This window comes from Vanessa atalanta, chromosome 4 (genome assembly GCF_905147765.1).
Source record: "Vanessa atalanta chromosome 4, ilVanAtal1.2, whole genome shotgun sequence".
Taxonomy (NCBI): domain Eukaryota; kingdom Metazoa; phylum Arthropoda; class Insecta; order Lepidoptera; family Nymphalidae; genus Vanessa; species Vanessa atalanta.
The window spans coordinates 1,658,368-1,672,248 of record NC_061874.1 but is presented as its reverse complement, the minus strand read 5'-3'; the positions used below and the strand labels follow the sequence as shown (position 1 = coordinate 1,672,248).

General features: G+C 33.3%; 1 protein-coding gene across 4 annotated transcripts in view; it reads left to right on the top strand.

The window, feature by feature from the left end:
* LOC125077733 (zinc transporter 1) overlaps nt 1-13,881 on the top strand; it is a 29,388-nt gene that overhangs the window by 10,480 nt on the left and 5,027 nt on the right. For 3 of the 4 annotated variants that reach the window (XM_047689753.1, XM_047689752.1, XM_047689755.1), the window contains 4 exons: nt 5,256-5,431; nt 7,334-7,446; nt 11,724-11,847; nt 12,320-12,415. In XM_047689753.1, coding sequence (XP_047545709.1) covers nt 5,256-5,431; nt 7,334-7,446; nt 11,724-11,847; nt 12,320-12,415 — 509 coding nt within the window. Of the gene's footprint in view, nt 1-5,255; nt 5,432-7,333; nt 7,447-11,723; nt 11,848-12,319; nt 12,416-12,525; nt 12,606-13,881 lie in introns of all 4 variants that reach the window. The other variant, XM_047689754.1, reaches the window with a different exon arrangement.

Below are 13,881 nucleotides of genomic sequence, written 5' to 3'. Positions count from 1 at the left end.
ACTACATACACAAGGGACTTAACTTAGTTCCCATGGTGGTGCATGGAGATGTAGGGATGGTTCATAAAAATTATGGCGCCAAGGTCTATGGACTAGAGATGACCACTTAGCATCAGGTAGCCCATTTGGCCGTCAACATACCATAAATAATAATAATAATAACAGTTGTCATTGTATGATTGTCAACTCAATTGATTGTAAAGAACATTTCATTCGAAAAAAAAAACGAAACCGCTTTTGATTAAAAACTATGCCTTATTTGAATTTCAAGGGAAACCGATACAATAAATATTCAATATTTAATTAGGTATTTAGTCTTGAACTACAGCACTGTAATTGTATGCTAAAGTTATTTAACGGTATTGCTATCGTATAAATAAATAACATTGACCAATTTTCGGTTTACATTGAAATGCATTTGTCATTGATCGTGACGGAAATTAAATTTTCGATAAACAAACTTTAGTCATAGTTGTAAACTTGGCGGAGATATGGAAGGTTGATTTCGGATGTTGGAATGCAAGACTTATTTTAAAATGCATCCGCCGGATTGGTCTCTATGGTAAAATAGATACATTTTTTTTAATTACACGCATAAATCAATTTCGAATACAATTTGTACACTATTTACATGTCTCATACAGCATATCAAAAACCGTAGTATATTAGAAATGAAGAAATGAAGTTATGCGTGAGTGAGATGAGATATATGTGCAGTAATGTAAAAATAATAAATAAAAAAATGGTAATAAAAGATTAAAAAGATTACACATCAGAGGATAGAGCCGAGATGGCCCAGTGGTTAGAACGCGTGCATCTTAGCCGATGATTTCGGGTTCAAACCTAGACAGGTACCACTGAATTTTCATGTGCTTAATTTGTGTTTATAATTCATCTCGTGCTCGGCGGTGAAGGAAAACATCGTGAGGAAACCTGCATGTGTCTAATTTCAACGAAATTATGCCACATGTGAATTCCGCCAACCCGCATTGGAGCAGCGTGGTGTTATATGCTCCAAACCTTCTCCTCAAAGGGAGAGGAGGCCTTTGTCCCAGCAGTGGGAAAATATACAGGCTGCTGATGATGATGATCAGAGGATACATACATACTCTACATACCAAATACCGACAGCAGACGTTTTTTTTGTGTTGCCTAACTGAAAAAAACTAAACTAAACTGTTTGGGGGAATATTTTAATAAAGTCGGAAATTCAAATGATTAAGAAACGGGGAAAGATTTATCGAATACTAAAAAAAATCAGCATAAATATTACGCAATGATATCATACGATCGAGATGATTGAAAATGAGAAAAATGACAGTGCATTTATTGGTCTCTTTTAAGATACGGCGTGAAGTGTTATAATTAAACTTTAAATGAGGAAATGTTCAATAACTGATGACTAATTTGATTCGTAGTGTCATTGATGTTATTTGTTGTCTTATTTAAACGATTCATGAACGTGCTATTTGTGATTGGTGGAAAAGCAAATAAGCTTGATTGTAAGTAGTCCGCCGCCCATAGACCATGGCGCTATAAACATTCATTACCTGCCTGTAGTTACACTGACTCACTCAACCTTTAAACCGGAACACAACAATACTAAGTTTTGCCATTTGGCGGTAAAATATCTGCTGGTGCTTACCCAGACGAGTTTGCAGAACGCCCTACTTTCAAGTTATTTAAAAATGTGTGTGCGTTCCACTAAGAGGGGATAGATCAAACTTAGCTTCTCTCTTCTCTTTGACAGGAAAAGGGGTTAATGCCTTTTGGCCAATGCATTCGACGTTTATATTCAAATTCAAATACGTGTACGTGTCATAACGTTTGTACTTAGATTTATGATCGTTGATTCATGTTCAATCTGTTCTTTTAAGAATTTAAGAGTATGTGTGTATAATTATACTCCTTTGAATTATACGTTGTAGACTGGGTGTGATTGAACCTTTATGGAGCTTCAGTCTTAAACGATTCGATCAATTTGTATTTAATATTTGTCAGTCATGAATGTAATAATGAATTGCGTATAAGCGTTTTTGTTCCTTTGATTGTGACAAGAAATTAAATGGGGATTTTCGTGTGTAATGAGTAGGGAATTTATTTATAATAATATTGATGTTAAATAAAATTAATTGTCCGCTCTTTTACATCTAGATAATTTGTATAAAATGACTGCCAGTAGATGTCCCACTGAAACTGATACTTATACATAGACTCAGAGATCATCTATCTTAAGAAAATGGTTAGGAGTTTGGTCCTCCCCATTGGTCAAACGCGGCTTATGTATTATATACACGTGGTAACATTTCATTCGATTCATACAGGATTATCTTTCACCGTCGAAAATAACTACATGAAACTTCGTAATGCTTACTCAAGCGTGTACCCGTAGTCTTCTGCTAAAAGTCCATTGTTCCATTCCCTGGCCCATCGAAATATACTCAAAGACATTCTCCCTGGCCTGATGTAAATAATATGTATATTTTTTATGTCATATCGGTAGGACTGGTAAATGCCACCGACACTGCATATAGACATTGCTACTATAAGTAATATTAGTTGTTCCTTAATTTACTTATGCGACTACAAACGTCCGGGTGCAAGCAGTGTTCTAGTTATCTCCTCTCCCATATATTTAAGAAACCTACTGGGGTGCCTCTGCCCCACCGACTACGTTCTGAGCCGAGGTGCGATCTCATAGGAAACACCCTCAGGATGAACGTCAACCTCGAGAACAGCGCTCAACTTTAGGGCTGAGTCTAGCACTCGCCCGAACGCCCGGTGACGCTGTAAAGGCCAGTAGGGCCAACAGCACTACTTCAAACAAGATACAAAAAAAAAAATGGGGCGCCTCACCGATGGTCCAAGTATGATGAGACAATGGCTGGCGCCCAGGTTTTTTGCACCCAATTCTAGATTAAGAAAGGCTTAGCGACATTAACTTTGGGAACTAAGATGTTACGTATGTTCGGACAACACCCTTCAAACTGGAACACAATAATACTTAGTTTAGCGATAGACGGACTTAAACTCTTTCCACAATGTAAATATATATTTTAGTAAAAGTTTTTTCGGTAGTCTAAATAACTATGAAAACATTTGATCTGTGATTCAAAGAATTTCAAGAAATTCTAGAAATTGTATAGAAAGTTACGGAAGGTTACATTCTTCTTGAAATATTTCACGTATGCCAAGCGTGTTTCTAAAATTCGCATTATGGACGGTTGCCTCGGAGCGAGCCGAGAGACGCGGTATCCGTTGACACTATTTTGATCGTAAATAACAAACGTGCGAACAGCGACCTTGTACTACATTTGGCTAAATCTTATCACATATTAAGACCGGTTACATTGATTTTGAGTTATCACCTTTAACCGTAACCGTAAAATATAGTGTATGTCAGTGTTTCTCAACCTAAATGACTGGGGACCAAATAAATATTTAATTCATATTACCGATCATACCAAAGTTAAATCAATCAATCGTGCTCAACATGAATAAGGAAGAAACAATTGCATTAGCCAACGTAACACAAAACAAACGTGGTATTTCAAAGTTTTTTTTTTATTTTTGTAAAAGTGATTGTAATCCTTTTCTGAAATTTAAATTTGGAATATTGTATAATCTTGTGAGTCAATTTCTAGAATAATTTCAATAGTTTTATACAATTATTCATATTTCAATAATTGTTACATTCGAGTAATTTCATTTTTCAATTAATTATTTATTCTTTTTCTCTTCACTAAAACAAATTTATTACTATATTGATATTTCATTTAATATACGCGAATTGTATTTGACTCTATTTTTTTTTCGCTCGTGGACCGTCGACCGTGGTTTGAGAAACACTGTTATCATGGTGTTATCGAGTAATCTCTTATTATTGTCATTACCTTTTAATGTAACTATCATATTTCCACGTTATCAGATATTGCTAAACGCTCAAGGTCGGATAAGCCTATCGAGCTTTTTGTTTGTATTTATAATATCAATTTCATTTATAAAAATCGACTTTTGATAATTCGAGTTTAAAATCAATTTTAAATTTATACAAGTTTAAAGAATTGTAGTTAATAAAACTATTTCAACCTGTGTATGTTGCAAGCAAAGTTAGTAGGGCTAAAGTATTGTGATTAATTTTATTTTTTATTATTGAGTATCTACAGAGATCAATATATATAATCTATATATGTAAATATATCTATTTATATATGTATATAAATAGATCAAACAAATAGGATTTTTATAAGTATATATATATATATAATTTTTTATTTATAACTTTAGTATAATAAGAAGTAATTTTAATTTAACCCTAATATTTTTTTAGAAATAATGTTAGAATCAATAACACAATCTGTAATCTATAAATATATAACAAAGGATCGCTCGTATAAATTTCAATAGACAGTAAACTATTTGTAAAATGCAATTTACGACAATAATGAACTATTACTTGTAAGTTATTTGACGTTGTTTTTCGACCTTCACGACCGTTAGATGTTGAACGCCTTGTAGTCGAACTTTGAATAGTACTGAACCTTAAGTTTGATGTATTGTATATATATCTATTTTCGTTCAAGTCCAGTCTATATTAAATACATGTATAGCTTATTTCCTTACTGTTATAGTCTGATTGGCGAGATCGAATAAAACCAGATATATAAGATAAAAGGCTACTTGAGAGTCGCGTGTTTATGATAATTTATAGACTAAATTGGAATAACTTTTCTGGACTCGGGTATCGGGATCCTCGTAACAAGTTCATCAGTAATGATAACGATACGATGCTTTTAATAAACATCCCTGCTACCAATAATTTAATATTCGGATAATAGTCATTTTATTTTGTGTGCGATAGTTACCGCAAAGCAAAAATAGGCTGCGTGTGATTGTTTGCTTACAAAATAATGAAACAAAATATTGAATGTCTTCAAATTAATGCAATTGTACTTCGGTTTGAAGGTTGAATACCAATGTAACCAGCACAAGGGACATAGTATCGGTATGTAACACTATAGCCCCTAAAGTTGGTTAAGAATTAGCAATGTCAGGGTTTGCTTATGTTTCATACAGTATCTTACACATGCAAGGGCTGTGGTGTCCATCAGGTAGCCCAAAATCTTTGGGTAAAATTTTAACGGGTCGTTAGTCCTAACATAAAAAATATCGGTTACCTAAATCGACACGTTTACATACAATGAAATATTTTATTTTGTTCAGATTTAAAATGTTCAAATGTGATATTTTTCTAGGTTCGCTAATAGTTGTGAGCTCGGCGCTGGTGGTCTGGCTCACTAATTGGGAGTACAAGGACTACATCGATCCGGCTCTCAGTATAGTTCTAGTCATTTTGATACTTGCCTCCGTGTGGCCGCTGTTGAGAGAATCCGCCCTCATCCTCTTGCAGACAGTTCCGACACACATACAGGTGAGAATATATTCACGACAATATTGTATTTCATTTCGGGTAGACAGACTTTTTAGTGTGACGCTTATTACTTTTAAAAAAGAATCGCGTAATTAAAACCTTTTTTAAAGTAAAGGTACGCAAACATTGCATAGAAATAAAAACTTAAAAGTAAAAGTATTCCGAAAATATTTTCATAGTATTCGTAATAAGTCAACAGTTCTTAATGGTTAGGCAGGATACCTTGCCGAAACCTCAAGTAGCCTGAATTTTGATCACTGGTATACTATACTATATATATTGACCACAAGATCGTGAGTCAAGTGGTTAGAACACGTGAAACTAAACTATAAATTGCTCTTAAGTTCAAAACTTAAAATCACGTGCTCAAAGGTGATGGAAAATATCGTAAGGATGCCTGCATTTGTCGCATGAGATCTTTACCCTGCTGTGTTATATTTAAAGGCACTTAAAGAGTTATGCTACGATACTGAATCAAAATGTTGCCATTGTTAATTTAAAACAATTTGAAGGTGTACATGTTTGGTCCTAATATCCGTAACTTCGTTGTGTATTTTTTTCAAGTGAGAATATATTACCATCATAAACACTTCAAACAATAAGCCGTTATGTTTATGATTTTATGTTTGAAACTAAACTAAAGTATTGTTCGTTATTACGAGTACTTTTATTACTATTTGGATATTGTTGTGATAAACAATAACGTTGAAATTTAAATCCGATATGATCATTATAATATATAGCCCACTTTGATCCACTGCTGGACATAACTCTCTGAAAACCTGATCTAAGCTCAACCATTGAGTTGTTATTTTTCTAACATCAAACTGACTATCGGGCAGAGCGCCTACTGGCCTCTTCGCTTGTCTCGCAACTTCGTGACGATTTTGTTCGTCTTCGTCGTGCGGATTACCCAACTGGAACAGACACTCCAATTTTATTATATGTATAGATGAGCCCTGCCATTAAGCAAAAAACCGATGAAATTATCCACAAGGATGGATTTGTTCCGAAAATATTTCTCATACAGACACGACTCGGCATACGTTTTTATTATACGCATAGATAACGTTGTAGATAAGCGCTTGTCTACACGGTAGCTATATACAGACGCTACGACATTCGGCGACCTGAACATATTTACACGGATATCTCGTATTTGCAAATTGATAATAGTTTAATGTACGAAACGTGGTACTGTTAAGGGTCTGACACACTAACCGCCAACCGCGTCTTTATCAATGAATTTGATTATTTCGAAAATGATACTGAATGTTACTATTGTGTTCTAAGTGTGTGGCCTAAATAAGAATTGGTAAATCTAACATTACACTTAAGTTCATATTTAAAATTATAACTGTGAATTTAAATGTAATCCAAAAAAACGATTCCAATGAATATATAATATAAGTACATTGAAGTTTTAATTTGACTATCATATGAAACTATAAATAATAAATTATGTATCGTATATATAATAGTATTGATCTCGTCAATCATAAAGTCATCTAATCCAGAGCTTAACGTGCTTCCGATTGACTTAAATTTGCTTTACTTGATTTACTTAAATTACGTCGGATTGTCGGATTATTGTACAATAAGAGAAACCTGTGTGTGAGTGCACGCACACATACAAATACTCGAATTGTTTCAACCATCTCAACTTGTCCGAAATGCGAGCGGGCGCGGGCTGTTAGATCTGCGTGCGCGATGCGCCCGCCGTCACTCTGGACACACATTGTTTGTGCATCTGTGTTTTGCGTCTACACTTGCCATAATATGACATTTTTCAATTATTCTTTGAAAGTTTACACACACATCTCTATACGTATATAGAGAGGATAGACGACCTGTATTGACATTTTAAGAAAAACATAATTTACAAAAAGTATCGATCAACAGGTTGACGCGATACAAAGACGTCTCCTAGAGAAGGTGGATGGCGTGCTCGCAGTGCACGAGTTCCACGTGTGGCAGCTCGCCGGCGACAGGATCATTGCGAGTGCTCATATTAGGTAATTATTGATAACAAAACACTTAACGAGTTCCTCTAAGTCTTAAGCATTATGTATGACTGTACAACATATTATATATCTACATACTAAATAGCTTAAAACGACTTCTAAGATATATTCGGGTATCGTGCTACTGTTTTTCACGTTGCTAGAAATGACTTCTGTCAAAAATTAGTTGGAGGTTGAAGTTTATAATAAAAATAATTTCGATTTGTTTAATTTTAAATACATTTAAAAACAATTTGATATTGTCAATACAATAAACATTATTAATTTACATACATATAATACATATGACTTATATATTTAGCAAATAAGCAAATGTTTAAACTTTACGTTTATGTATGTAATTTTTGTGTAAATATTAAATACAATCAGACAATAGTGACAAGAATCATATTGAATTGGTTAAACCAATTTTTACTAGACTGTCCCTATTGAACCAGTTTTTAAATGAGGAATACAAAAAATAAATCAGTTCTTGAGTTTTGGAGACACGATGCCACAGACCGACACACTTCAGCGTCGATACTTATAATCCTAGTTTTACGACGACGGTGATTAAAAATGTGTACCGATGACCGTTTTGTTTCTCTGCACGAGATAAGATTATTATTTCGTCGCGTGACATTGACTCCGTTATTTAAAACCTTCAAATTTATTATTCGTACCATAACAAAATTAAAATAATATTTGCAATTCAAATTAAATATTTAAATGGCAGAAATTTGATAATGAAAGCCTTTTATTGTGTATCTGATAACGAGATAATTGTCGTGAGTTCAAACTTTATCTACAAAGTAACATATGGGACTCGTGCTACGAACTAGAGAGGCGTTTGTTTCGACATGTTTAATATTACTAACAATGCAATATATAGTTGATTGGTTTGATCTGATTAGGCAATTAGCTGGGTATCAAATAACTGATTGATATCAGTGTTGCATACATTTTTACTAATACTATTATTTTTACTATTATATTTCTGGTTTTGTCTATTGATTTTACGGTAAACGACTAAATAAAGAGTAGCTACTGAGTTTCTTACCGGTTGTTCAGCTCTACATTTCATTCGAACTGTATCATGACAAGTCAAAATGTGAAAGATGCTTTTATGAGCTAACTTGCTTAAACAGTATTTGATTTTAAATGGTCGTATATAAGAGATCAACAATATTGTGCAGATATGTAGAGTATTTAAAAAAAAACGAGTATTTAACAATTATTACAAATAAAAATTTTGGTATTGAAATGTAGTTCGCCTTTGAAGTTATATTGATAATGGCTGGTTATTAACATATTATTATAAAAGAAAAAACTAGTAATTATATGTTGAACAATAAATATGAAAGAAAAATTAAATCGGATTATAAATGAATGAATGATATGAATGACTTAATTTGACTTATGACATTTAAAATTACACTGTCTTGTCAATGTCAACCAATCAAACCGCGCGATTCTTCCTATCGTATTAACAAGGAAATTACTACTACTATATTTGACTTTAAAATTTAATTGAGTTTGTTATCTCAACCATACCGATCAATCTCATTCGTGTCTTCCATCCTACGTGACATTGGCGAAATAATCTGTGCCCTATGGCATTAACTAAGAATTGAATTGAATTGATTCTTCCTATCGTACAATACAATCTTTATTATGCAAGGATAATTTAATGATGATTATTTATAATTCTACTGAATGGCTCCGATGATATTACAATGTAACCGAAATTGGCACGCGATATATTAAATTAGAACGATTGTCAAAATTCCTTGCGTTAATAATGTCACCGATTTTATAATAACTTGCGAGATACGCAATCTTATTACTGAAACATGTGTACGTAATTAAATTAACACTCAAATTCAATACATCGACAGAGTAGAGCAGAATTTATAATATAAACATGAACGGATTTACCCGCTGTGTTTTCAACATTTCGGAACTAATTCTTTTGGCGAATATCCAAGAGCCTTTGTCCCAACACGAGTGTCAGTGAACCAATGCGCCTGGTTATTTATGTGTCCCTGATTTAAAACACGATTAATATATATTTACAAATTATCATTGATCTAGATAGAAATGTGCATCTACATTGTGATGTAAATGCTTAGGACGAATAAATAGTTGTTGATTTTTTCTGGAAATTAATTCTCTGTAAGGGGCAAAGTTTGCAAGCAATCCTGCGCTTGAATTATTTTTGGGTTGTTGGATTCCGGTCCCATCGGTTTATGGAGTAGATCGATGTTTGAACACACACTTGAACACTGTAATAACTCCTATTCTCAGTTGGACCTTTTATTGGTGCTTCTGTGCAAAAATGTACGAAACATTTCTGCACAGAAGCACCAACAAAAGTTGTTAAGATGTAAAAGAGAAAAACATTTTAAAAGTGACAGTGTTGTTAAAATTTAAAATTATATGTATAATTAAATATGTATATAATTTTGACTTTTTTATGACAGATTTCTACACAGTGTTGTGTGTGTGTGTGTGTTGGTCTAGTGACGAATGGCCGTGCCGATCGAAACCGTTCAGAAGGATAAAATAATATGTTAAGATGATGGTTCGACCGCTTTCAGGCTAAACTGTATCTGATAAAAATAATGACATCAACCTTTGCTGCACTAAATAAGAGCTCCTATTCAATAATACTTAATATTTAGGAGTAAATAAACAATATCCCTATACTATGTTTAGGTCCTTCGTAGAAATTACACGACTTCTTTATATTAGTAAATATAAAACGCAATTTAAAAATTGCATTATTATTCAAAGGAGATGACAATAATAAGGATACGCGATGTAGGTCGATCGGTCTCCAAACGACTCGCATTGTAATATCTAAGTCTATTGCTAAAAATATTCTGTTCTCCTCCATTACTCCGCTTTTAATATTTTTAACTTGTTTTTCTCGTCTATGTAGTTTGATTACGCGTGCAGCATCTGGACGACGCAGATTTACACAACAATTTATCTATTTACATAATAGATAGCGTAGTTTATGGGCCTTGAAGGTGATCATAATGTAATAAAAAAAAATGAATATAATTTCGAATCGAAAGGAATCTTATTTATCAAGTCGAAATAAAATTTATTTGAATCCGCGATGTATTAATTTATATATAAATAAGTTCCAACCACGTGTGAGGTGGGGGCGTGTTAGGTATCCTATGTCCTTTTCTCTACCCCTGACACGTATGCTATATTTTCTTTTATGATCGGTTGAGTAGTTACGATGCAAAATAAATTAAAGAAAATCGCTATAACAATCAAGATAAAATATACTTCATTAAAGTAGACTTAAATAGCACTCTAGATTCGTCATTTTACAGAAATATATTAAAAGTAAAGCTAAAACCGAATCGGTAGGTCTGAATCATATAATAGATGTATAGTATTATTTAGGATGTCAGTTTTTTCATACTTACATACATACATGCTAATAAATTAAATGAAAAAAAAAAAATGTATTCTAGAAGATAAATTACCTTTAATTAACGGTAATGTATATTTTGTAAACTATACAATTTCACAAATATTAATATTATATCGAGACACGAGTCGCAGTAGACTTACACAAGTGACTAAAGTTAAACTTTATCACGTTTTGATCCTGATAACATTGGCGAATTCAAAGGCATTGTCTTCAGAGCTGATGAGTTATATATTTGCAAGCGATTGTTTTAATAACAGTGAATCATGTCTTTGTTTAAAACGTCATCGTGTTTTGAAAGTAATTGATCGACGTTAAATGTTATTCGATTTGGATATTATGTCCAACCCGACAATATGGTAACTACAGGAAAACAAGGAGATGATATTCATCTTTTTTTATCTATCAGGTAGGCATATATAAAAAAAAAGAAAGAAAGAAAAAATAGGGAGAGGAGGCCTTAGCCCAGCAGTGGGAAATTTACAGGCTGTTAATGTTTTATGTATATGTAGGCATATGACTCCACTCCACCTGATGGAGTGTGCTAGTGGAGTTTAAATGCGAAGATGGCTCTCTCAGGTAGAATGGTCTAGTCGCCCTCGCCATGCTCTATTGATGGATGGAGCTCAGCAATGATATCCTTAGTCAGTTCTTATGAAAGGTTTTGAAAAGTTGGCTCTTCCAAAACGACATGGCATTTTAGGCAATAAATTTAGTTAAATTTTATTCATTATAAATGTAAATGAATATTTATATGTATATAAGTAGTTTTAAAATTATAAATTGTCTGTGTTACTTTCAAAGGGATACAAATAACTTAACGATTTCTTTATAGGTGTAGAAATTTATCGGAGTACATGAAGATTGCAGAAAAAGTTAAGGAATTCTTTCACAACGAAGGAATTCACTCCACGACCATACAGCCGGAATTCGTGGAACTGCCTCTAGACGGCAATGAGGTATGTATTTGTGTTTGTCTTATCTACTAGTTGCGACATTATAGGTCACTCAACAAATAATCTCCATTCAATGTTTTAAGAATAATGAACAATAGAAGTTTGTTAATAAAACACGACACAATTTGGTCGAAGTAATAGAAAAATGTATGTATTACGTCACGATGATTCCCTTCATCTACGGGTACGAAAAATTGCTTAACCTTGTTTTAATTATTCGGGTATGGCGCAATTAGTAAAATATGCATACATTTTCTGCCTGACGTCTAAGGGGGGATTCTTAGGAAGGTTTCCGATTTTGAGAATATTTACAACGACTTTACAGGTAGTAAAGGTATTTATGTATTCGATTGTTCCACTTAACCTTAAGTGGAACAATCGAATGACCGACGTGATGACAACCCAAGAGTTGCAATGGCTCTATTCCACCATACAGCTTCAGCATCACCAATAATGTAACAAATGTTTCCCACAGATAATGAGCGGCGCGTCCGCAGAGGCCCCGTGTGCACTGCACTGCCCGCCGAACGACCTGTGTCACAACGCCACGTGCTGCGGACCCAACCAGCAGGTACCGCACACTCGACTCGCTAGCCCATGCTACACTGCGCCACACACATTCATTAAAATATTAAAGACCTCACGCTAGATACATTGGTAATGCTTAATTTTAAAGACGAGGAAAGGTTACCGCATTTCGTTAGAACATTAGACTTTCTGACATCCGATGAACAAGCCCATTACAATTGAAGAAGGAAAAGAGCCAAAAACTTTAACCTCGAATTGATATGCTATTAGAGCTTAATACAACGGTACGGAATGAGTTTTTACTGAATGAAATATAAATGTTATACACACGTGTAGTTATTGTAATTTTGTCTTAAAATATACTAAATCATAAATATAACTCAAAATCGAATAATCACCCGTGCAGAAGAAGATGGAAATGAGAGCTGTCATGTACAAAAATTATTCTTTAAATTGAATTCAATTTGGTAATATATTTATTTAAGTTTTCTTATTTAATTTACGATCTGTGTAAATGATTACCATTTGCTACTATTTTTGGTAATAAAAAAATATTGATTTTATTTTACAATTCGTAAGGATATTATAATCTGTGTCTCTTTTTTTTATCTGTGCAAATTTATTATAAATCTGAAAGTTAAATGTAAGTTTATTGTTGTGGTTAATTAATATACGTCGTATGGTTTTGTAGGATAAATATATTACTTCAAGAATCGATTGTTGTAGTATAGCACAGATAACCCAATTGTATGGAAAATCTATATCAAAGGTTTTTTGTCTCTTTTCCTCCTACAATTAAAAAGGATATTGACAAATAAGATCCTTGTCCCGTATTGTATTAATATTTTGTGGATAGTTTTTTGTCCACTAAAACAATCATCTGGTATACTATAACTAATTTGTTTTAATTGCACCATTTCTTGTTTCGTTGTTCTGTAATTGTACTGTGTAAATGTGCTTTGTTCATCTGAATTTGTGATGTCTTGTTATCGCGTATGGATTACAGGTTAATTAATTATCAGATGCAAGTGAACACGTACTGTGTCTGTTTGCTTCTGTAAATCACAAGTTAAAGAAACATCACAAAAACTATATTTTCTCTTTTGTCGTTAGGGTCACCCGGTTTTTTTAATGTTACGGCCTCTGTGAGGCCTAGGATTGATGAAAAATTGTCTTTGTTTCGTTCACAGTTTACAATAATATTTTAGTACTTTATTGAATTTTTATCGATAATTTGACTTAAAATCAATTATTTAATTTCAATAGTTGCGCTTATATATAGAAAACATATTATTATATGTATACCTTCTTCGATGGTCTGATTCTGATTACAGTCTTTACGCATCTTGCGTTGTAATAGCTTTTCGTGTCGATTCGTTCCGGTCCACCAGTCTTCAAAGTAAGGCAAGCAAATATTTCTATTCCAGGAGCATCGTGACGTTTGCTATTAGTTGCCCCCCCCCCCAACATTGAAGCCAGTATTATTAACACATACATAAATAATTTAAT